Source organism: Urocitellus parryii, chromosome 11 (genome assembly GCF_045843805.1).
Source record: "Urocitellus parryii isolate mUroPar1 chromosome 11, mUroPar1.hap1, whole genome shotgun sequence".
In the NCBI taxonomy this organism is placed as follows: domain Eukaryota; kingdom Metazoa; phylum Chordata; class Mammalia; order Rodentia; family Sciuridae; genus Urocitellus; species Urocitellus parryii.
The window spans coordinates 62,050,121-62,077,139 of NC_135541.1; the positions used below are offsets into that span (position 1 = coordinate 62,050,121).

Genomic DNA, 27,019 nt, shown 5'->3' on the forward strand with positions numbered 1-27,019 from the left:
AACAACAACAACAACAAAACTAACTTTCCTTTCCCTGTCTCTTACATTGGGTTTGGACGAGTTAGGGTGGGGGTGTACTAACCTCTGTGTTATAGGTGTGCTGAAATGTTTTCTAACAGTAAATTCAAATGTATTAATAATTATTTTTGGTATAAAGTTTGAGGAAGCCACCAGCTTTTCTTGATATGTAAGGTATATATCTGTTTTATTTTTTTTTTTTCTTTTGAAATTTCAATTGTAAGGACTGGAATTGTGGCTCAGTGGTAGAGCACTTGGGTTGGATTCTCAGCACCATATATAAATAAATAAATAAATAAAATAAAGGGCTGTCAACCACTAAAAAAAATATTTTTAAAAAATTTCAATTGCAAGTTTCTACAGTCATGAAATGTCCCCCACATTGGTTTGAAAGTGACAGCTATTTGTTTTTATTATTTCAATTGGATGGATTTTAATGAAGAGAATGGCAGACTGCCCTGGACTGTGCCTCTGATGTCCACAGCTACAAGCCTCTTTTGTATGCTCAGCACGACTCCTAGATATTATAGCATATAGCAGATGTCATTTACTAGGAGTATTCCTGACCTCTTCTTTCTGCTCCTCTAAGCCCTCTCATAGGAGAATCTATTCCTTTACAGTGAAGAAATTTCAGTAAATGGTAAGACGAATAATAAATATTAAGGGGACTATTGTATAAATAGTTTAATTAAAGTACTCTGGACTTGATGCCAGTCGTCTTGATACATACCGTGGCATTCAGAAATGAGACAGGGAGAGGGTGGTTACTAATGGTTGGCCACGTGGTTTAGGATCTCTGTGAGCATTTCCAGCCCATCCCTGATGCTGTCCTTGTGAAGCAAAGAAAATAAACTCAAATCCAAATGGTATGTCTGGAGTGAAGAAAGCCTTTCTGATTAGTGATAGCCCAGTTTGCTTAGCCGACTTACCGGAGAAAAACTCCCAGAGGTGTTGATGTTTTTTTTTTTTCAGATGCCAATGAGAAGGGGAAACTAGACTTTACAGATCACATATAAAATAGTTCTGCAGAGTAAATGCTCTGGTTGAGTTCCAGTGAAATGGATATTAAACTGTAATTTATTTTTTGTTTTCTATGCCTGTGTAGGGGACACAGTGGGGTTAGTATCATCCTTTCTTGTGTTTGTTTCAATAAAACAGAATAACAGCTTATTTTACTAGCAAATTATGTCCTATAATTATTATAATTTTATAGTGCAAATAAGATCAGAATGAGTAATTTTGTAAAGCTATGTTCAGCTTTCATTTAGAGTACACACACACACACACACACACACACACACACACAGTGCATACAATTGTAGGCTTACCCCGAGTATTGATGTTTCATTTTATACAACATTAGTGCACACCAGCAAAGATGGGTGACGGATAGGTCTTGTGCTTGGGTAGCTTTTGCTTTCCCTGCTCTCTTGCTTATAGTTTTTCTGGGCTTAATAGCCATTGTTCACAGTGTTTTTTTTTTTTTTTTGTCTGAGTAGAAATCAAAGATAAAGCTGTCAATATGAATCTTTGCTCTTGACAGAATAGCATCCTTAGTTAACCCATTTTGAAATTTTTAGTTAAATTTTCTTTTCCTCTAATTACAATTGATGTTGTATTCTACTTTATTTAATTGATGCTAATCAACAAACAGGTTTTACTTTTTCTATATTTGCTAAATAAATATCACAATATCAGGCTAAATGTGATTTCCTGATAATGTAACACAAATATATGACTATAAACTGGTTAGTGGTATTTTCCTTTTAAATAATTTTGCTGACAGTTTAAGGCACAGGATATTTATTACAGCTAATAAATATAAGCAGGTTACTGTCTGAAGACTCCAGCTGACTGTACATTGTAAGTAGTGTATAAAACATTGAAGGCTGTTGGGATATAAACAGTGCTGAAGCGGATTCCTGGAAGTCACTATTCAGCTTTAGAAGGTTTGGTAGTAATGATGCATTAATTGCCTTTTTACATGACAGAGTAATAGGATACTTAGATCTAAAAAAATCATGGCAGAGGTTTGGTAGACAATGGCTTGTGGTTCATAGAAACAAGATTCTGATGAAATTGTTTGAATCTTTTTATTTGGAGGATAGAAAAAAAGTCTTGGTAGGAGACTGTGTATTAGAAGTGACTTGGATCTTTAAAGATCATAATCCTTGATAGTTTAAGTAGAAGTGTGCTGTTTCTGTTTTTACTAATAAATGATCTGTTAAATATCTTCTCAGTTCCTCTCACACTTTATGCTAAGAACTCTGATGTTCTTGGGAAAAAGGTTTCCAAAAGAGAGGGAAAATCAAAATACAAATAAGTTACTAATGTGGGACCTTATTTAAGTTAATCTTTTCTATTTGTTGAAAGGAAACTTAATAGCCCTTTCTGGTTTTGTTTCTTGTTTTTGTTTTGCCTTGTGAGACACTCTTGAGCTTATTTTTACAGGTAGTTAGTTTGAAGGATGGTCTGCTAGCTGCATCAGTGTCTGAGTGCCCTTTGGCTCCAGCTTGGTTTAGGAGCAATGTTTTTTGGGGATTAGTTTCACCATATTTGATTGTTTATTCATTCTATTCTTAGCTTACTGTGGTTTGCTAAGTATTTCAATTTTCATTAACATTTGCTCAGCGAAGGGTTGTTTTTAATTTGGATCACAGCAGTAAAATCTTTTGATTTAGTTTTCAAAATTGCACTTTAAGTTTGAACTTCTGGAAATAATTTTATTTGATATGAGAGTTGATTGCATATAAGTTGTGGAAATGAGAAAAAATAAATTCGATATTCTGCAGATGAACATAAGCTTTATTTGCATATAGAAGCCATGATTTTTACTTTCCAGAACCTGTTTCTATTTGACAAAGTGTGGTAGTCAACTGGAGTGTACTTTGTGAATTATGTTTCTCGTTCTCAAGCCTTAAGAACACACAGAGATTTAGTACAGAATCTGTTCATGAAGCTTTCTGTCCTGCCAAAGACCACAGTAGAGGTCTTGGTTGTGTGGTTTCCTCCTCCTTTTCCTCTTATTAGCAGAGGTTTTCCTATTTTGGCAGCTGTTTCCTACAAGGCAGTCATCAGTCCCTGATTTCTTCCTTCCCTTTCTTCCCACAAACAAGGACTCTTTCAAATAGCGAGTGACCAAATACTGAATGATCTTGGATCGCCTTAAGAAAATGTAACTGTGTTGAAGAGTTGTACATGCAGGCCAGCTGCCTGTAGGCATTCGCTCATTGAAATCGAAGTACCCGCTACAAGTAAAACTTGCACAGTCAAAAATTCTTTGTTAGAATGTGGAACAGTCTAGGGGGTCACTCAGTTTTACTTTTAGCAATTAATGAACCCTCATCCACATATTAAAATTACTCTAATTGTTGATCAGATTATTGAACAGACTGTAAGATGTAAGAAATTGTTTATGGATCAGCCTTTGTATGTCAGGCCATTAGCCTTTTGATCTGACTTTCATTTTAAAGGTAGGAAATTGGCCACAGCCGATGTAAACTTTAGTTTTAGTTTAGATTGTCTTTTGACTAACCTTTTGGGAATTCAGTTCAAAAATGAACAGAATGGGCCAGCTATTTCGACGTGGATGTGTGTCATGTCTCCATCAGACTGATTTTTGATGTGTGGCTCTTTTTGTATTTTTGGCATTCAGGAGAGGAAGCATGTTGCCCTTTCTTTTGTTTTTGTTTTGTTTCTTTCGACAGAGAAGCATTGAGGTGTTTGCAGAGCTGCATAATGCCAGCTGCGACCCCCATTGTATCTAAATGTCTTTAATGTTTTCAGAGAGAGCTAAAATTGGGGTGGTCATGGGCCATGGTATAGAGAAAAACAGTTGTATCTCAGACTGTGGGCATGATAAAACATACTCCTTATTATAGAGATATTTTGCTTGTTTCATCTGTGATTTTTAATGAATTAAAGTTTAGATTAATTTCTTTCTTTCTTTTTTTTTAATTGTCTTTTTTGGTACTGGGAATTTAACCCAGGGGTAATTTACCACATCCCATAACTCCCCAGCCCCCCCCCCCCCCTTTTTTGTTTACTTTGATACAGGGTCTCACTTAAAGTTGCTTAGGGCCTTGCTACATTGTTGAGGTGGGTCTTCAACTTGTGATCCTTCCACTTCAGCCTTTTGAATTGCTGGGATTGGAGGCGTGTGCCACCATGGCTGGGCTAGATTAATTCTTTTACATTCTTTTTTTTTTTTTTTTTTTTTTTAAGAGAGAGTGAGAGAGGAGAGAGAGAGAGAGAGAGAGAGAGAGAGAGAGAGAGAGAGAGAGAGAGAATTTTTAATATTTATTTTTTTTAGTTCTCGGCAGACACAACATCTTTGTTGGTATGTGGTACTGAGGATCGAACCCGGGTCGCACGCATGCAAGGCAAGCGCGCCACCGCTTGAGCCACATCCCCAGCCTCTTTTACATTCTTTGTAGTGTATTCCTTCATATGAAAGCCATGATCGTGCTTTTCCTGTGTGAAATATGTTCCAAACCATTTAGAATCTGCTTTTCCATAGAACTCCTTTAAAGTGAATAGAACATAGTGAGCAGCTACTGTAATCCCTATGATACATGAAGCATGTGTTTGTCTCTGATGGAGACATGACACACATCCACGATGTGAAAGAGAACTCAAAGTTATAAGTAGAATTTTGTTTTCTAAATTATGCTTATGTTTTAGTCACAGCATCTAAATTATTAAGAATTGTCTTATTTGAATTACCAATACAACCTCATAATGGGGAAGATGGGAGTCCCCTCACTGTCTCACTTCATACAACTCTAGCAGCTTGTCAAGGGTGGCTTGAGAAAACTTGGAAGGGGATTAATTAATTTGTAGCAAATAATAGGAAATTAATTTGAAGAAAGTGTAAGGTGTTCTCCTCAAAGGGAACATTTGTGATTTCTTCACCCTCAAAGGCTAGACTGGGAGACTAGATATATTTGGGAACTGCCTTCATTTTATGAGTCTGACAAAGCTAATGTTATAATGCAGATCCTCATACTACTCTAGAAAGCACAGCTCTTGTGCAGAACCCAGCGAAAGACCTAATTCCAGGTAATACTAGGATCCAGAAAACACTTTTTAAAGTCACCCTCCTGATAGTGTTTGTATCTTGTTTGGAGAACTGGGCCTATAAGAGCTAGTCAAAATTAGAATTGACCCCAGGTTTGGTATTCTTGGTGATCCTTCCCCTAGTTATGCACCTTGGAGCGGTGCACTGATCATAATCTTTGGGTTTTTTATTTGAGCTTAGTGGACTCAAGGATGTATTTTAAGTTATACTTTGTGAAAAAGTACAACATATGAAATCTAGAATTTTGACCCATCCTAGAATGACTTTCAAGTTTTTCATGTTTTTCTAAGAAGGCTTCTTTATTAGGAATTTATGTACCTTTACTGTTACTTTATGTTGCAAGGCTTAGGTATCCAGTGTATAGGAGCAGCTTCCACATTTGATTTAGAATCAAAATATATTTTATACTTAAAAAAGGGAGGGAAGGGGAGAAAGTTGTTATTTTTGTATTTTCTGTGACATAGCAGGACCATAAAGCCAATGATAGATTTGTTTGTTTTTCAGATATGAGGATCAATGATGCAGACTGCTGGGTTCGATGAAGCTGGGCATTTATAACTAGATTCATTAAGGAATACAAAGAAATATCTAAAGGGATCAATAATGGTGTCTTCTGGTTGCAGAATGCGAAGTCTGTGGTTTATCATTATAATCAGCTTCTTACCGAATACAGAAGGTAAGACACAGTTTAAATTTTGTTCCTTAAATCAAGGAGAACTTGAGCTATGCAATCTTCTTTCTGTGAAAGTGGTTAGAATATTATTTTATTATTCTAAAAGAGGTGCTGAATTCTTCTTTTGGTGGCTGAATTATTTCATTACACTGCTATAAATTATAGAAAGTGCTAGATGTCTGAATTTATATTTTACATAAATTTGTGACCTACAACAATTCTAAATAATCCTAAGGGAACTAAATGACATATTAGATATATTTTACATTTATTGACTATTGCCGTAAATCTATTTATTCTAGGAAATTTGAAGTATTTGGTGGTGATTTTCTAAAAACATATTTTTAGATATAGGTGGACACAATACCTTTATTTTATTTTTTTCTTATTTTTATGTGATGCTGAGGCTCAAACCCAGTGTGTCACATGTGCTAGGCAAGCACTCTACCATTGAGCCTCCACCCCAGCCCTTTGTGGTGATCTTTTCACTTCGTATTTAATTTTTTGTCTGTTCAAGTATAGTTGTAGTTTTAAAATGCCTAAAACAAATGCCTAAAAAAAAATTCACATCTTGTAAAAACGATTTTTGTAGTACTTCTTAATGTTATCTGTTTTTTTAAGTATATATATATATATATATATATATATATATATATATATATATATATCCATCATGTGAAAACTTATAAAAATGCAGGGAGACTTTTTTTTTTTTCTTGAGCACTATTGCTTAAAATTTTTTTCTTTTGTATTTTTGTGGTGCTTGGGATGGAACCCAGGCTCTCCTGCATTATAGGCAAGCACTCTACCAGTTATACTTCCAGCTCCTAAAATTGTATAACTCTTGATTAATGGTGAGTAGTTTTCAAGACAGACCAACTTTTTTTTTCTGGGTTGGTGATTGAACTCAGAGATACTTTACTTCTGAGCTATATCTCCATCCCTTTTTATATTTTATTTTGAGACCAGGTCCTGATAAAGTGGTGAGGCTGGCTTTGAACTCACAATTTTTCTGCCCCAGACTTCTGGGATTATCACATGCACTATCAAACCTGACTGAGTTTTAAAGAAGTAAATGCACTTTTGAGGCTTAATGAAATAAATGGAACGATCATTTATTATTTACTGTGTAGATTTTCTGGTACCCACTATTTATGCAGTCTGAAATAATATTCCCATGTGAAAAGAACATTCATCCAGATAGTATGGAACATAAAGCAGACTGAAAGTTAATATGGAGGAAAGATGTGTAAATTTTATAGCTAGTTGATGGTGGTATTCAGCATGAAAATGTTAACTTATAAAAGCTTTGAAGAATATAGTGTCTTTGATAAATCCATATAAAATATAATGGATTTTTTTTTTAAGGCCCAGTGAAATAGTATTGATAAAAATGTTTTAGAATTTTTAAATTGGTTTTATATATGCTTTTAATTATTCTATTTATAACTATTAATAAAATGGTTGGCAGGGAAAAAAGGCATGATATCAGCTAATAGATAGGAGCTTATTATTCCAATGTCTTTGTAATAAGCTTCAAAACATTAACCTTTTAATTTTGCCAAAAGAATTTTATTTGAATTGTTTGTTCCAAGTTTAGGTTTTGTCATTTTCTTCCTGTCCTACCAATTCCTACACTCAATATATTGATAAAACTTGATAATATATTTTAAACCATATAGAAATTTAGAAATATTTTAAAATAAAAACTTCTGTAACCAGAAAGTATATAATGTTCATTTAGATTTAAGTCATACTTGAAAGTTATAAATATATTAGTATTTTGTTTTCAGTTTATATTCCTCTTTGTTTTAGAATTGGAGATACATCAACTCTAAAAGTGTAGTATGTCTGAGTGAAGAATAGTACTGTAATGATAAAAAAGAAGCAGGAATTGAGTTTTAATGTGAATCTCAGGCTTGGATTGTTGTGAAAATCATATGGATAGTTTATAATTTTGCATCTGGTTTTTAGAAAGAATAATAACTGAATTCCTGCTGTTATGTTTGATGTTTTTATACATTTAAAAAAGATTCCAGGTGTGGACCAATGGATCGTTAGTCCAATAATGAAAAATTTCCAATTGGTGTGGAGACCACTTTGCTGGCGCAGTAGCATAACTCAGTCGGGGGCAGGGAGAGCTAGCAGACAGAGACTTTTTCATGAGATACTGCAGTTTTATTTCTAGTGTCACCTATCAGGTCAGGATTCATATCTGCTGTTAAGAGAAATATCATTTTTGGCACATCAGGCCAGGGGGTATTGCTTTTGAAGCAATTCCCTCCTACTGATAAAAAGAACTGGGGACGAACTCACACTGCTTATTCTAAGAGTATACACAGCTAATGCACACTGTTAGAACATTTATCCAGCATCACATGAGTTTGTCTTAGAAAAGTTTTACATGACAGAATAGTCCTTTATTGCAGGAAACCAGATAATGGTCTGTGAACACCTATAGAGAAAACCAATCAAAGTTAGGTATGAGGGTATAGGAAGGAAGATAGAAATTTAATTATTCAGCCATTAAGTTTTTTTCTGAGCCCTTTAATATTTTAAAATATTAAAAAAAAATGAGATGGTATTTTTTTGTATAGTTCCCAGGTCCTTGCACATAAACTCAGATGAGGTTTCAAAGATACACAAAGCACAGTTCTTACTCTGAGGAGCTCATGTTCTTGCACAGCTTTGGAACCTCAAACACCTATTAGGGTCAAACAGATAAAGTAACTTGAGTGTATCAAGCAGTCTGAGGTTTGCCACAGACAGGGAAGTGCTTGCCAAAGGACCATGATTAAGTCCTTTCCAGTGTATAGCCCAGTTTTGCCAGTTTTCCAACTTTTCAATTGAAACCAGACATTAAGATTTTAAATAATAGCAACCAACTAATATTTGAAAACAAAACAGTTTACATATTGTAGAATCACCATGGACTATGCCTTTTTTCTTAGAGATTTCTGTCTTCCAAAGTAGTGATTTACCTTGGTATTATTTAAAGGCGTCATATCATGTTGGATTTATTTTAGATCTATACCTATCAGATCCAAATTCGTGAGAAGTACTTATTCTGTGTTCAGACAGACCTTATAAATATGTCCTGTTTCTTGTGCATATTCCTTTATTTTTATGGTGCCGGATTTGAACCCAAGGCCTATGCTCGCCAGGGCCATGCTCTACCACTGAGCTATACCTCCAGTGCCTCTTATACACATTAAAAAACCAAATCAATAACCACTTTTGAAGTTTAGTGTGGCAAAAGCTAATTATATAAAAGCCTAGTTGTTAGAATTACTCTATTATTTGTCAATCAGTCTTAGTGAATATTTTTGCAAGATAGAAACATTTTTCTTCTTCCTGTATTTTTTAAAAATTGTGTTTAGAATTTCTAAATAAACAATGATTGAATGAAGACCAAACTTTAAAAATATTTTGTAAAATTTTTATATAATTGATTTTATTCCTGGAGAACTAAACTCAAGCCCTTCACAAGTTGGTCTGTTGAGAAACTGGTGTGCTTTGATTATTTTGGCCAATTTTTATAAGCATAGTAACCCACTGTGGAATCATGTATCAGTAGGTAGGAAAGGAAATTGAATTTTTGTGTCCCAGAGAATTAAATTATGCTATATAATGGAGCCCTGGCAAGCATAAGTCAGACATATGAAAGCTTGCTCAAGTGACAAGTTACAAATAATAGTGACTCTTCAGCAAAGCTGGTAATATGAATTTCAGGTTGAATTCTTTACAGAGTTAATACGTAACTAAATTTCATAAGTCTGAATTTTTGTAATTAACTCAAATTATAATGTTGTTATTCTTATTTCAGTGAAAAATGTTATACTAGGTATAAATACCAGATATAGCTTTATATGTTTATTTTATATAAAACAGGAAAATTTACAAACATAACTGTGGAAATAGTATCCTGCCAATTTTTAACTGACATTTAAATTCTCTAAACACATTTTCTTAATGACTTTAGAATCAATGTTATCTTTGTAAAATATGATATGTATGTGTAGGGTATTTTTCAGTATCTAGTAGAAGAAAATAGGCAGGTCTAGAGGTTAAGTATGAATTAAAAAATAATCTTTATTTTACATATAAGTACTTCTCAATAGTCTGAATTTTGTGGAAGAAATAATGATTCTTCAAGTTTAAACTTAATACTGTATCCTTTTTTCTTTCATTCTTTCCTTCACATACACATAAGAAAATATACACATACATATATCTTAATATATATGTACGCACACATACACACATACACACACACACACACACACACACACACACACACACACACAGTATGTCAGCTCCACAAAGGCAGGTTTTTTTTTTTTTTTTCATTCATATATTAAAGTGCCTAGAATGATGTCTGGTTTTTAGCAACTACTCAATCTGTTCTATCACATGAGCAGCAGAAGTCTTTGAAGTTCATAGTCTTAATAGTGGGGAGGGGCCAATGAGCACTTGTCATAACAGGGTGATAATTGCCAGGGCCTTGTTCATGCTAGACAAGTCTTCTGCCACTAAACTATATCCCAGCTTTAAATGTAAATTCAAAACCATTTTTTTTTTTTTTAGGAAGAAAATGATTTTATTCGGTGTAATTGAGAATTTAGTAACTGGTTGCTCTCTGGGAATTGAGTCAGTATATTTTCAGATTTTGTTTATCCCTCTGATCCCACTCCTGTAATTTTAGGCTTTAAAAAAGGAACTTTTTTTCAACTGTTTTTTTTTTTTTTTGGATAGTGTACTGAGAAAGAAAAAATATTGAAATATTTACAACAAATTGGAAAAAGCAACATATTTTCTGCTGCATTTAGCAGATCTCCTAAACTCTTATTTCAGTTTGTCTTTTTTCATTGTGATAACTTTATTCTTTTTCTTGTTGGGAATCAGTAGATGGCCATCACTATAATACTGATGTGACTTATGTTAGGGAATTACATTTTCTAATCTAGCAAAATTGACTACTTTTGTTCATTTCAGTAATTTTGATTAGTTGAAGTCTTGGAGGTAAATTTTCAGCAAGGTACATGGGGATTTGGCTCTATGACTCCTATTAAGCTTAATGGGAGTCATAACTCCCATTAAATTAATAGGAATTGTATATCTGTGCTTGCTGCATAGCAAATGTAACCTTATTTTTTTAAATTCACAAATTATGTAAATTAACATCTGCTCAAACCAACACAATTTTTTTAAATGATTTTATTTATATTTTTAGTGTTGTCCTGTGTGATTTTACGCCTTAAGAAAGTGCTTAAGTATATTGTTCTTTGGACACTTTAAATATTCTTTATTGTGTTTTACAGATGTAATGTAATTTGATTGCAGCACTTTCTTCCCCATAATTAGTGAAGTATTTTGGTTTTAAAAATATAAATATTAATGCCATTATAAATTAAAGGATATTATTTCTATCTTGGAAAAGCCAACTATCTTTTTATTATGACTAGTTAGATTCAAGATGCAGGTAAATTTGTTCTGAATGTGACACAGAGTTGCAAAAATTAAAACTAACTTAATAGATATACTAGCATCTTTTAAAAAAAAGCTAATTTGAATTATATTTGGTCATTTTCTACCCTAATATGCATCATCAATATATCATGTTTCATAAATGATGAGTACATTCAAGTACTTGGTTGTTGATTTTTTCCCCCCCTTCTCCCTTTTCCTCTCACTTTCTACTCTGTTCTGTCCCCCACTGCTTCTTTTCCAGTAACTTAAGGAGCAGGTCTTTGCTGGTGTTATAAATAAGTGGGTCATTCACAGCTGTCCAGTAGACCTCAATAATATAATATTGCAAGCCTCCATTTTCTCACAGAAAAGACTGCATCAAATATTTCATAAGTAAATGTTATTAAACAATAATATGATAAAAGTAAGAGGTTATTAACTTATCTAGAGTACATTTTAGATATATTGATTTTATGTGCATATTATATATTATCAGTTATTTTTACATTTTGAAAAAAAATCAATAATATGTTAAAGGTAGCTTAATTAAAAGTACAAGAGGGATTTAAAGCATCTTCATTTTGCAGACCTGTGATTCTGTTAAGTACTCATTATTCATTAATTTCAGTTTTGATGAAGTTCTTGCTTCATTTTTGAATTAATATACCTTTTCACTTTTTTATATGCCATATACTTAGTTTGTGGTATTAGAGAATAAGATAATACAGATGACTGAAAATATCTTGAGTATTAGGTTGGAATACTGTGATTTTACTGTATGCTTGAAAAAGGCATTAGATTCATAGCAATTGGATTAATATTAGTTCATTTCATTTTAAATTAACTGGCTAAAGAATTTAGATATGCCTCAAAAACCTAACTTATCTGCCCTAATACTAGGGGAGTATCTTACTGAAACATATACTTAACATCCCACAGTATTCCTTATTTTCTTTTTGCCTCCTCTGCATGACAGAGAAAGACATGACAGCCATGCAGGTTATGTATATTAGACATCAGTGTGGATTAGTGAATATCTCATGACATCTTTCAGCCTTGGTCCTGAACTCCTTTTTTCAACTTGACAGGAGATTCCAGGAGAATACCTAGTCCTGGCTTTGGGATCTCTTGGCTAAAATGTAAAGCTGAGGGGAGAATTCCATATCCATGCTTCAGGAAGCAAAAACAACCTTTCTTTTTCTTTTTTTTATGATTTAATTTTTTTAATTTGTTCTAATTTGATATACATGACTGCAGAATGTATTTTTGACACATTGTACACAAATGAAGCACAACTTCTTATTCCACTGACTGAACCTGAGGAATAAGAATCACATAAAACAACGTTTCTAATCTCTCTTTATCAGCATGAGACTCTCTTGAGTTGTACTTTTAGGTCTGCCATAATTCCTGCTATAAGGGCTTTTTTTTTTAAAGTATTTTTTTCTTTCTAATTTTGAATGTAATACATCTTCCCAAGAAAGGATAGAAAATAAAAACCTTAAGATAAAAATGTAAAATTGTTCATAATTTGAATATTAACATTACGCGTTTCCTTTTTTTTCTTATTTTTCCAATATACTTAATATTCTAGAGAATAAAATTATGTATAAAAATTCATTTCATTTACATCTATTGTTGCATTAAGATTTTTCAATTTTATATTATCATCACCTGAATTATCATGCCATTATATATTGTGATAATGGATTTTAACAGCAGAATTGTAATTTATTTTGTACATACTAAAAAATTACTTATTCCTTCTCTTCTACTCATCTTTGATTTGTTCTTAATTTTTTTTGGGTGGAAGTAAAATATATCTTCATATTAACATTTTTTAAAGTTATGATTTAACTTTGGCTAGAATTTTAGAATTCTGATTATTATCAGAGATGTAGCTATCTTTTTATTATGACTAGTTAGATTCAAGATGCTTCAGGCCTAGCTATCTTTCAGATTGTTTTCTCTGAATAGTTATGTGAATGTACACATTGATTACCAATGTAAGAGAATATCAATCTCTATATCAGCATCGATTTTGAATTTTAAAGATAATTGACATTTTGATATGTGGAAGAGGGTATGTTAATGTAAATTAAATTTGTAATTTGAGATCTACTTGTTAAACTCTTATCTATTGGCTAGTTATAATTTTGATGTGAAATTTTGGTTCAATACCTTTACCAATTTTTCTCATTACCTGTCTACAGTTTATTTGTGACAATAACCTTTTATCAGTTGTATCATGGAAAATGTATTCTAGTTTGTCTTCTAGTTTTATTTATACTGCTTAAGTTTTTTAAAACAAAAGAGAAATTTGTAATGCAACACATTACTAATTAGTATTATAGTCATTGCTTATTCCTATATTTAACAGTTACCAAGATTTTTATTACATTTGATTTATTCATCTTTTATTTTCTTGCTTTTTGATATATAGCTATTTTCTTTTGTGAGGTCCTCCATTATTTTTATGATTAAAAATCTCATAGTTTGACATCAGTTAAAGGTTTATTTACTTGCATTTCTTTGTTGCACTTAAATGCTTTTATTTAATCCATCAGTACTCAAGATTGTTATATAGTGATATGATAGCTAAATTCCTTTTCTTTTGGGTCCTGGGGATCAAACACAGGTTCTCATGCATGCTAGGTAGGTGCTGTATGCTGAGCTACATATATCAATCACCATTACCTAAATTCTTTAACCAGTTAATTTAAAATGAAGTGAACTAATATTAATCCAATTGCTATGAATCAAATTTTAACTAACTAATTTTAAGCTATGAAACAAATTTTAGCTAAATTTTAACAAAGTAGGTATAAAACCAAATAAAAATGCATGGTGGGCAATAATAAATAAATATATAAAAAAGGAAAAAAAGAACATCTTTTATATCAATACAGAATAAAGTGTGGATAAAAAATATCTCACTATTCTTCTGATTCCTATATTACTGCCCTTACCTACATAAAGTTTGTTTAATAAGGTTTATTTTTAAGAAAATAGTTTTGCATAAAGTTTGTTTAATAAGGTTTATTTTTAAGAAAATAGTTTTTTGGTACAGGGTGGGTAGAGAGAGTGAGAGGAGCAAAAACACAAAATAGTGATTAATGAAAGCATTGCATAGTGAAAATGAAATTTCAGGATTCTTGGAGTGTCAAGAAACAGTAATTTCCTGGGGTGAAAAATGGATTCAAATAATATAGAATTTTGTTTTATATATGGATTTGCTCTGAAAAAGAGTTCTAAGTAAAATTCTCACTTTGTTGCTTATTTGTGGGGTATACCTACTATTCCTTGTAAACCTTCTGTTTTTATCTAAATGAGGGGGGTGTGCGTGCGCACGCTTGTGCAGTTGAAATTATTTCTCTCTTCCCTTTCTGGGTCTTTCCTTGTAGTATGGATTGAGTATCCCTAATTTCAATGTCCAAATGCTCTGAAATATGCAACTTTTTGAGGGCTGACATAAGGAAACAAAACAAAACAAAACAAAAAGATTGCAGCTATTTGAAAATCCAAAAATACTCTGAACCACTTCTGGTCTCAAGTATTTCAAATAAGGGCTACTTGGCCTTTATTAAAGATGTAAACTAGGTGGCAAATATGCCTATATTTAATTAAGGTATTTGAGGTGTCATGCCTCATAGGAGTCAGGGACTTCACCACCTCACTCAAATGCAGCATAAGGATGAGCAAAGCATATTTGTCCATGGTGCAGAAAGCCTGTTGGATTTTAAGAGACAAACTTACATGGTAGAATGCTGTGGTGAGGTGACAAAGGTGATTCAAAAAGTTGTCTAGCAAAGCAAAGGAGAAAGGTGGTGTAGGCCAAGAGTATTTAATTGTTTAAGGAAAATATTGCTGTATAATTTTATTTTGGGATTGCTGTAAGTAGATATGCCAAACACCTGAATATCATTCAGGAAGAAGGAAAGGAAATGGGATTCAGTGCAGGGGCAGGAGGGGGCTCATCTGTGAAAGGAGGAAATGTTTGTAAGGATCCAGGGAGAGGAAGATTCAAGAAGAGATGTGTGTGGGAGGAGGAAAAATTTTAGGGAGGTCATGTTGGATTTAAAAAATTAGTGTTCCTAAAATTTAATGTGTGTGCATGTGTAAATCAAATGGGGGTCATGGTAAAATATAGATGCAGTAATCTGGAATGGGCCTTGATATTCTCATATCTTTTTGTTTGTACCAAGGATTGAACCCAGGAGCACTTAACCACTGAGCCACACTCCTAGCCCTTTTCATTTTATATTTAGAGACAGGGTCTCACTGAGTTGCTTCAGGCCTTGCTAAATTGCTGAGGCTGGCTGTGAACTCATGATCCTCCTGCCTCAGCCTCCTGAAATGCTGGGCATCACGCCTGGCCCTGATATTCTCATTTCTGGCAAGCTGTCAGGTGATGCCAAAGTTGCAGGTCTATGAGAGGACATCTGGTTCAGGGAGTTTTGTTTGTAATAATGTTTAGTCTAGAAAATTAGATTTTTGTATGACAATGATTTTCACAACTGCATATCAATATTTGTTTCTAACCCAAACAATGTAGCTGAAATACAGAAATAACATCATTTTCAATTTTATAACTCATTTTATTGAGAAAGGGACAAAACTACCTTGAAGCTTTATTGAACATTTTTATGTATTGTTACATTTCTAGCCCTATTTTATATGCTTTCTATTCATCTTTCATCTAATTATTAAAAAACAAAATCCCCAAGGACAATGTAATCTGCTCCTTTCTCTCTCTGTTCTCTATTGATCTCTCATTATGGAAATGTTATTTTAAAGAACATATTAACGCATTTTTTTATTATTTAAAGAACATTTTGTATCATGTAATTCGAAGTATGTATTGTTTGCCTTAACTCACTTAGAAAAAGTTTATTATTTTATACCCCTTCTAGAGTCCATTTAAGTAACTAAGAAATATAATTTTAATTTCAGTATTAACCATGTTTGCCCTGTAAGACTGTAGGATTGGATTACTTGATAGTAAACTGGGCATTAAAAGTAGCTATTTTATCTGCTTAATGTATTTTAGTGATTTTTCCATTTGTTAGTACATAGTCAAAGATGTTTTTCTTCTCAGTAGTGAACACAATAGTTCTTCTTAATAGTGTCCATAATCTCTTTTTGATTTTCCTGTCAAAAGAGATGGGCTACTGATAATGATTTATTTTATGATAATACAAATTGCAAATTAAATTTGTGTCTTCATTAGAATTTTTGGCCTTTTAAAGCCAAAATCAAATTAAGTAAATAGCAGTTTTGAAACAGAATTATATATAGATACATATGTTAGATATTTTTATTTTCATTTTTTTTGTTGGAAATAAATAATTTTAGACTTGGAGTTACAACTTGGAGATTGGCAGTGTAGAATTTTTCACTTTACAGATGAAGACACTACTGAAAAACCCACAGGGGATTGTCCCTTTGCCAGGATTTACTATGCCAGTACAGTTTCTTCTTGTAGAATTTTATACTTAGCTTTGGGTTGTTGCCTCATGAGGCTGTCACTCAAGAATCTTTAAAATATGCTTTAAATAATATTGCACAGCACTGTTGAACTTAATGGTGATTATCAAAATAGATCATTTATTTAAAAGTTTTCTTTATTCATGATCAGTTTCTATTAAAAGCTATATTAAGGTTGACTGTTTTGTAATGAAAAGCATCTATAATACAGGACGACTAATCTTGCTAACTCTGCAACTTTCAAATAATCCTGAAGTTTATAGCTGCAAGCATATATAGATAATTTTTTTAAAAGCATTTCTTTGAAAATATCAAATATTACTGAGATGATTAATTACAAGAACACTGAGAACCTGTAATAATTTTAAGCATAATTTTAACTTTAACTCTGTTACGATTTCACACTGTTGTCAGTCGTCTTTAAAATAGTTAAAAGGCATGCCTTCTGAGCTCCTTCTTCAGGCATGAGTTTTGTACATTATTGGTTCCCTTTAGTTGGCTTACAACAGGAAGCCCATTTAATCCTTTGCTTTGTTTTAGAGTTTAAGCAAATAGAGACCATCCCTTGTAGCTTTCAAAAGCTCTTACTTTTGTTGCATTAATGGCACTGGCTGTAGATTCTGTGATCTGGCTTTATTTACTAGAAAGCTTGCCTTTGAGAGATGTCACTCCATCCTTTCAACAGTGTTGTTAATTGACTGATAGCAAAGATTGAGTGGAAAACCTTTGGTGACAAAAAACTGAATATAGGTGTGACTTCAGTTTAAAAGGTGGTGAATCCTTGCCTCCTGATCCCATTTCTAGCTGTACTAAAATTGTACCTATAGATTAGAAGCACAAAGTATATTTAAAAGAATTCGGAAATGTTAAGCAACAATAAAACCCATAACCATTTAAATGACAGCAGCTGACTATTTGAATTAACTTTGTGTTTGGCTTAATTTGGGGCCCTAATTATTCCTAACTTACGTGAGTAGATTTCAATTATAGTATCCTGCAGGGATTTGTAGCTAAGGCAACTAAAAGAATCATTTTACATAAAGTACTTTTGTTCAACTGATTAGGCAAGTTAAAAATGTAATGATGTAAAATTGAAACCCTTCTGACAAGGTCCAAATAAATGTTTCTAGTCATTTTGCAAAAAGAAAAAAGAAAAAGTTAATTTAAAATAATATTTTGGTCTTTTTAGAAGATTGACTTCACTGTAATATTGATAAATATAAATATATAAATGTGTTTTAAAATTGCACGTTTTCCTGAAGTATTGACTTTAGGGATGAGGACAAGTTTGTCACAGTGGACACCTTTCTAAGTATTTTTTTTTTTGTTTTGTTTTGTAATCCTTGATATTTAGTTTGACAATTTTAAATAATAGATGTAGAATAAAAGTACACATAAAAAAGCTCAAATGACTGGCACTTCTTTAATTTTGTATTTCGGAATGCTTTTCAAGTTGGGGACACATCAGAGATTCATTTACAGGTAAGATACTACATACCAAGGAGTAGAAGGACACACAGCAAGGCTGACATTGTGTTGCAGCTAGTGGACAAACTCCACATTTAACTTACCCATTATAAATACTCCTGCACACCACGAGAGCTCACATTAATACTGAACTCCTTCACCAGGTTGAAAGCTACTTTATGACTCGGTTACTGATAGGTACTGCTGTGGTTCCTTACTAATCTGTATGTTGGAGCACAGTATAAAGAAAAATTTGCCAGTATCTATAGGCCATTTTGAGGATCAACTAGAACATTTCAGTAGGGTCTTACTACTGCCCATTCTGGTAAACCAAGTTGAAAGCAGGCAGCTCTGTTCTTTTGCTTATCTTCTCAAGCTCCTCTCATTCCCCACTTTTTTCCCCCTGGTACTGGAGCTTGAACGCAGGAGCTGTAACCACTGAGCACATTCCCAGCCTGTTTTTTTTTTTTTTTTTTTAATTTTGGGCAGGGTCTTGCTGAGTTGCTGAGGCTGCTTTGAACTTGCAGTCCTCCTGCCTCAGCCTCCTCAGTGGCTAGGATTAAAAGCCTGAACCACCATACCAGGCCAAAGCAATATTTTAAATGTGTACTTCGTTTATAGGGCTGCATTTTTACCTACATATAAGGCAAGTTTATCAATATTGAAAATAAGCAAGTTTTGGTGCATGCAGAGTGTATAGCTTGTGGTCTTTAGGATTAACAGCTGAGTCTAACTTAAAATATAATTGCAACAAATGCTAGTTACTGAAGGTAGCCTTAGTTCTTACATGATTTTGATAATTCTTTAAATTATCTGGATGGTAATAACCTATACTGAACCAGATCAACTAATGCTGACATTTTTCTCTTATGTGTGGCATTTTCTCCTTAAATCCAGTGGTGAGCTTAGGTACATTGTCATTTTCCTTCCATGGTTTGAGAAAATGCTTTAGAAGATAGATAATTATGAAGGTATCAGTTTAAAAATGCTTAATAATGAATGTATCCTCTAGTTACTCAGTAAACTTTCTTTTAGTAACAAGAAAATCCTTCCTGTTATTGAAACTTCAGTATAAGAAGGAGGAAATTTTATCCTCTTAATGACTAATGATATTGTATTATAATATATTATGTAGACTTACCATACATGAAAATATATTATTTTTAAGTATATTCTTGGTGACTTTACTGTTAACATTAAAAGATTTACTTCAAGCTTCTGATATTAAAACCACTGGCTTTGCTGGGGGAAATCTTCAGGCCATTGAGATCTACGTGTGTATCTGTATATACACATGTACATTTATGTGTATGTCTGAATATATGTGCAGTCAGTCAGAATTTCTTATTCTCTATTTAACATTTGCAGATGGGTTTGATTTACCATACTATCTCTTTGTTTAAGTTAGAAAATAAGTATATTCTATTTTTAGTGGAAATTGAGGTAAATTTAGAGTATAATATAGGAGGTACTGTTTATATTCATTAACTTTGAAGAAGATAACATTTAACTTAAAATTGTGGGTTAGAAATAATTATATTCTGCACCATTACTAAGTAAATTCTACCCTTAAATTAGTTTGTAACTGAAAGATTCACTCAGAAAACTCACTTTTTCATTGATACGTTCATCATTGATTTAAGGTTCCAAAAATAAAGATTTCTTATCCTCACATTTAATAGTTTATTATCATTCTTGTTTTATAACAAAAGTGGGATCTCCCAGATCAAAGCACTGTTTTCTAACACTTTGTTCCTAAAAGGTTTGTATTTATTTTAGAAAGTTAATTCTTAAAATTAAAGCTTGGGGGGCTGGGGTTGTGGCTTAGTGGCAGAGCACTTGCCTAGCAAGTGTGAGGCACTGGGTTTGATCCTTAGCACCACATATAAATAAATAAAAAATAAAGATACATCAACAACTAAAAAAAGAAAAAAAATTATATATGTATATACATAAAAAAATGAAAGCTTGGCACTATTGAAATTAACTAAAAAGAATATATTGCTATTTCATAGGACAAATACAAGATGAATGTTACCGCTTATTTATTTATTTATTTGACCCCCCCCTCCCCAAGTTACCGCTTTTTTAGAACAAATGAATCATCTAGGTAACTACTTGGAGAGAGAATGGTATAGCTTATTATGGGGGGAGTTATTAATGAATATAATTTGGTATATATGTGGGAAGAAATAGTAATACTTTTTCTCTATTTAGCATTTGCAAATTCTTATCTGATTTACTGTGCTGACTCTGTGTCTGTCTCTTTTGCTTGAGTATCTTCTCATTTTTCTCTGTTAACTTTGAAAAAAGAGTTAGCAAATCCTGTGTTTAGTAGAAATGTATAATTTCATGGACAACTGAGAAATAACTGCACTAAATAAAGATACCCAACCCAGTGAAACTTTATTGTTTTTAAACTTTATTATTATTTTTAAAACTTTGCCTTATCAGTATTCATTCCACATGAAGATATGGTATTTTAAATTTACCCTATAATAAAAGAAAATGTTTTTTTGGTATAGTAGCAAAAAACAGAACTGTCAGTCCATTCCATGAGTGAAGAAGGCAGATGCAGCTGGTCCAGAAGAGAGGGTCTAGTTGGTGCATAAAAAATTCATGTCAGCACTTCGACACTGCATTCTTTTGGGGTATCTGTTATCACTGAATAGGAAACTGTTTCAAATTGACAGGCAGACAGAATGTTGTGCTGAATGTGTAAATTGGAATTATCACATCTAGCAGTTCCCTTCACCAGGTGCTGGCTTGGAGCTTGGTTCTGCACAAATGTCGAGAGAGTGCCAGGAATAGTTTTATTTGCTAATTATCTCTCATCTCTTCCAGTGTCTAGTTCTTTGAGTACATGGCTTGCCCAGGTGTTTTTAGGAATGCCTAGCAGGACAGTCTAAGAGACTGCAGGTGCTTATGTGGCAAGTGAATGCCACATAGAACACTCAAAACATCTATTTCCATCTGTGTGGAGAAGATTACTGCTTTCAGAAGTTTTACTCTCTAATGTATTGAGAGTAATAATTGGCAGTGTTTTGTTGGCCCAGAGACACTGGTAAGGGCAAAAAAAGTGGGAGTTGGTTTTTTAAGGAAAACATTTAATTAGGCTTTATGTTTTAGTAAAAACACACACACACACACTGATTTGCAACCTGTGTGGATAAGTCATGACATTTTCAAAGATCATAAAAAAAACCCAAGTATTAGTAAAGGAATATTGAAGATCAACTTTTGTTCATGGTTTTTGATCATCCTGGAGAAATTTAATGCTGCATAATATATAACCGTTAAGGTTTGCTTGTTTTTTGGTCTGTCATTTTTTTCCCCAAGAAATTCCTTTGTAATATAGTACTATGATGTTTGAAAATAAAGTTTAAGAATTTATGCTTTATATCACAAGCTGTTTCTAAGTTCTGATCAAATTAATTTGTGTTTGAGACATTTATATCTGTTACTATTCTTGTGATTTAAGAACTTGGATCACAGAATAATTCTTTAATTAGTTCTGTTAATCATGTTTTCTTGACTGTCATAAATATTTTTCTTCAAGAATTTATGGTCCATTTTTTGCCTATCCTGTGGACAGTGAATTTTCTTAATACATTTTCCATTAAAGATTGCATTATTGTTTTCTTTTTTCTAATCATTGCTTAATGGTAAGATAATGAAATGCTAAGTGCTCAGAATATGAAGATTTTATTAGTTTTCTTATAATTTTCCTTGGTCTTTGAAAGTTATTCTTGGCATTTCTACAGCTGGGCACATTTCTGTGATGCAGCAGAACATTTCACAAGATTTATTGTGTCAGCTTTGATTTAGGATTAGGTATTATTGTCGTTGTATTAACTATCCTCATTTCCTTTCACTGACATACTTGTAGTGAAATTCCATTTATACAGGTTTCTCACGGGAACAACAAAACCTACATATTCAAAGGCAGCAACTTTTGGCGTAAAGTCCAATGGTTCAAATTCTGACTCTTACTAACTACATGAACTTATACAAGTTACTTGAGTTTGAGATTTCTTATTCATCATAAAATTGCTAAAATGCCCATCTTTTAGACTTGTTGATGTTTAGAAGTCAAATTTTTAAACATGTATTCATTAGTAATTATCTAACATTTGCCACGTGCCCAGAGTGTGCTGTGAACTAGACATAGTTCTTTTTTTTTTTTTTAAAGAGAGAGTGAGAGAGGAGAGAGAGAGAGAGAGAGAGAGAGAGAGAGAGAGAATTTTTTTTTTTAATATTTATTTTTTAGTTCTCGGCGGACACAACATCTTTGTTGGTATGTGGTGCTGAGGATCGAACCCGGGCCGCATGCACGCTAGGCGAGCGCGCTACCGCTTGAGCCACATCCCCAGCCCTAGACATAGTTCTTAACTTTAAGGATCTTACTGGTTATGGTGCATGTTCTAACACCTACAAGGAGCTATGGAAAGCTGCCTAAGTGGTACATCCAGATGAAACTGAAACAGCAGAGCTATCTCAAAGAAAAAAGACACGGCTAGCTAAAAGGGAATAAGAAAAGCTTTCCAGGAGAGGAAGCACAAGGTGCAAAAAATATTGCCACTAAAAAATGTGACTTGCAAGCTGTTCATTTTGTGTTCAAGGTGAGGTGAGATGGCACAGGATGAAATTAGATCCAAACCACAGACGGCTATTTTTATGTCTTGTGGAAGAGTTAGAATTTTACCATATTAGGTGATATAACATTGAATAATTTCAAAAGTGAATATCAATTTTTATTCCAGAAACATTCACTAAAGTAGGCAGATGCTTTAGGAGATCATTTTGTCATTATTTAGATGTTTTCTTCAGTGTATGTTGTTATGTGAGATGATTTTCTCGCCCCCCCAAGGAAAGTCAGAAATTGGGTTTGAATGTTCTGCCTTCATATTTTGGAATGTTGGCAACTAGTTCCAAATAAATTCAGACACTGAGGGGCAAATAAAACATACCGGTGAGCTGAATTTATTCCATGTTCTGTGCCTTTACAGTCTTTTTCTAAATAAGACTGCAGTGGTAATTCAGGTGAGAAAAGCAAATGAGAGATAAGAACAAAAATTACAGTAAGACTAGATAAAAAGGGATGAATTGTTGAGATATCAGTAGTGTCTTCATGGGATTTGGTAAATCTCTGATGAGAGAAATGATGATCTATACTTTTTTTTTTTTTTTTTTGGTGATAAGGAATAGATAGTAATGTTTGTTTGGGAATAAAGTAAGCAGGACTCCCCTGGACTGCGGGAGTCATATTTCCTGAAGCCTTTGCAGAGTTCGAAAGGTGAATGGAAACTGGTAACATCTAACAGGGATCCCAAACCTTAGCTCTCTTTACTTGCCTGGTTATTTGACCCACATCTCTTGGTGTTTGCTTACTTCCTGTTCTGTCTTTTAAAAGCCTCAAGTCTCTCTTGTAGTTTTGTTTTAGTGTGATTTCCAGTGTACTCACCCAAGCTTATGCCTCCTGTCAATTTCAGCTCTTGCTCTAGTTCTGGAATTGCCCCAAGTTTTCCAGTTAAAATTCTGGAGAAGGCTTGGCATATAGCCCAGGGATAGAGTTCTTTGCTAGCAACCATGAGGCCCTGGTTTCCATCCCATCACCAAAAAAAGAAAGAAAAGAAAAGAAAGGAGTTCTAGAGAAAAAGAAACTCATAGACCTACCCACCCACCCTTCCTTCCATCACCAGGGATTGAGCCCACTGGTGCTATGTCCCAACCCATTTTTATTTTCTCACTAAGTTGCTTAGGGTCTTACAAAATTGCTGAGGATTGCCTTGAACTTCCAGTCGTCCTGCCTCTTCAGCCTCTTTAGGCGCTGGAATTATAAACATGTGCCACCATGCACAGCCTCTTGGACTTCTTTGTCAAAGGCCCATGTTATTTTCAACCAAATGTATGTGTAGTGTTTGCTGGTCGGCTCTCATAGTCAGTCTAGCTTTGCCCCCTCAGCAGAGCCTGCAAGCAGAGCATTTGAGTAAGAATGAATTCAGTGCTGATGGAAATGATTTCTATCTAGGTATGGGGGGTGATATGTGCCAGGAGTTAAGGTGGATCATGAATTAGCCAAGAAAAGAAATGCCAAAAGAAGCAGATTTGATTGATCATTTGTGATATCCATTTAATGAGGTTTTTTTTTGCTATTAAAAACATAATAGTAATATGCAGAGACTGACAAACCTGTCAGTGGGGTATACATAATTACAGAATTAAAAGTAGTCTTAGGGCCTTAATCTTCCATAATGTATAATATGCATTTACCATGAGGCTTGCTTTAATTGCTAAATAATAAACATGAGTAAAGTTTGTGGGTTAGTCAGCTTTTTGTCACTTTGACTAAAATACCTGATAAGAACACTGCAGGAAGAAAAGTTTATTTGGGGTCATGGTTTCAGAGGTTCAGTCCATGTTTGGCCTACTCCATTGCTCTGGGTGATGTTGGAGCCTCATGGCAGAAGGACGTGGAGGAGGAAAGCTGCTCAACTCAGGACAGCCAAGAAGCAGAGAGGGAGCAGGAGGAGCCGAGTTCAAAATATAATCTCCAAGGGCATGTGCCCAGTGACCTCCTTCCTGCAGCCCCTCCTCATGTTACTACAGTCATCATCCAGTAATTAATTCAAATTATTAATCCAGCAAACAGATTCATCAGTGAACATTCCTGTATTCCTGCATGAGCTTTTGGGGGGACATCTTGTCCAATCCATAACATTTTGGAAAACTTTTATTGCAAGTATTCAGAAATGACTACATTTTAATGTCTCCAAATTGTACTTTATATTTAAATATAAAAACAATTGGCTGACCTTCATGGAACGCTTTCCAGGTATCAGGTACTGTACCAAGTGTGGTGCTTCCAGGAGACCTGTGGGTTTATATTGTTTTCTCAATTTAGTAGCTGAGGTAATGTAGGCACAATTAGTGGACATTGGTAAAGTTACATATGCATGAACTAACTCAGGGATAAAATTTGTTCATCCCCAGGACAGTCTAGCACAATGTTCCTTTTTTTTTTTTTTCCTTTGTACCAAGGCTGAACTCAGTACTCAGCCACTGAGCCACACCCCCAGCCCTATTTTGTATTTTATCCAGAGACAGGGTCTCACTGAGTTGCTTAGTGCTTAGCTTTTGCTGAGGCTGGCTTTGAACTTCCACTCCTCCTGTCTCAGCCTCCTGAGCCACTGGGATACAGGTATGCACCACCATACTTGGCTACAATGTTCTTTAATTTGTATAATAAGGAATATCCTTTTTTGTTGTTGTTGGTACTGGGGATTGAACTCAGTACTTGACCAGTGAACCACACCCCCAGCCCTGTTTTGTGTTTTATTTAGAGACAGAGTCTCACTGAGTTGCTTAGCACCTTGCTTTTGCTAAGGCTGGCTTTGAACTCAGGGTCCTCCTACCTCAGCCTCCAGAGCTGCTGGGATCACAGGTGGGCCCCACCTACCCAGCCAGGAATAAACATTTGTTTTTAAACTTAGGAATATTTCTAGATGTGTATACTGTACTATGATTTATCCACCCAATGATTTAAAAATTGATGCATATATGTAAAAGAAAATGTCTTTAAAAGTTCATAAATGTACAAGCACTGTTCACATCCGGCTAGGTCTACTTAACCCCAGATAGCTATCGAGAAAGTAGAAGATGCAGCATTCAGCATATGCTTTTGTCTCTGGTTAAGACACCTTATTTAACTTTTCTTTTTTAAGTGCACCAACTAGATATTTTGACATTGCATAGATACAATGTTAGAAAAATGTTTTATTGGCTCACAGATGGTTCCTCTTAGTGGCAATTTCCACATAATACCCATTTCTTTTTCACTCACATTCACCATACACTGATAGATTGTACGCAGACATTGTTTTTTTTTTCCCTAATGGTAAATATACAATTGAATGATTACCTTGTGAGTTGAAAATGCCACTTTTTAATTTTAAGTTTCTGGGTTCTTGGTATATGACTATAACTTTAAAAAGGTACAGGAATAATAAAAAAATTAAGACCTATTGGTGGATTGAAGGTATAGCACAGTGGAAGAGCATGTGTACATGAAATGGACTGAAGGTATAGCACAGTGGAAGAGCATGTGTACATGAAAGTCTTAAGTGTTTGATATCTGTAGCAAGCATTACAGTTTATGTTGTCTGAGTTCAGTCACTTTCCATAATAGCATAGATAAGAAGTGCTTTGGGGAAAAAAAAAATACTTTCTAGGAATTCAAGATCTGAGTTCTTGGTCTAACTTAATTTCTCTGGTTTGAGTTTCGTTATCTTTTTTTTTTTTTTTTTTTAAGAGAGAGTGAGAGGGACAGAGAGAGAGAGAATTTTAATATTCATTTACCTTTTCTTAGTTCTCGGTAGACACAACACCTTCGTTTGCATGCAGTGCTGAGGATCGCACGCCAGGCGAGCGGGCCACCGCCTGAGCCACATCCCCAGCCCAGAGTTTCGTTATCTTAAAAATTAAGAAATTAAATCAGCAAAGGGTCTATTTCCATGTTGACTCAACTAAAATGAAGTTCATGGGACAGAATCTTTGCTTTAAAAATCTGCTTACCTTTAGCATACTTCTTATCATGATAGTTTTTTATTTTTGTCTTAGAAAGCCAATTTGCAGCATGTGATAGGTGTTTGTTCATTAAAAATACACGTGTCTTCCAGTGGCCTAACTGGCAGGTTTTGATCATTTTCATTATATATCCTCATTAATTTAGGATATGCTCATGTTTACTGACATTTTAGTAGGATGATAAAGCATCAAAGTATTTTATCACAGCTAGTTTTTCAACACTTGTAGTGATTTCAGTA

The 27,019-nt window shown here is 33.8% G+C and overlaps 1 protein-coding gene across 5 annotated transcripts in view; it reads left to right on the top strand.

Moving 5' to 3' along the window:
• Positions 1–27,019, top strand: part of Adgrl2 (adhesion G protein-coupled receptor L2) — a 184,023-nt gene that overhangs the window by 33,544 nt on the left and 123,460 nt on the right. For all 5 annotated transcript variants that reach the window (XM_077791513.1, XM_077791515.1, XM_026405090.2 and 2 more), the window contains exon 2: positions 5,603–5,774. In XM_077791513.1, coding sequence (XP_077647639.1) covers positions 5,702–5,774 — 73 coding nt within the window. In that variant the 5' untranslated portion in view covers positions 5,603–5,701. The remainder of the gene's footprint in view (positions 1–5,602; positions 5,775–27,019) is intronic.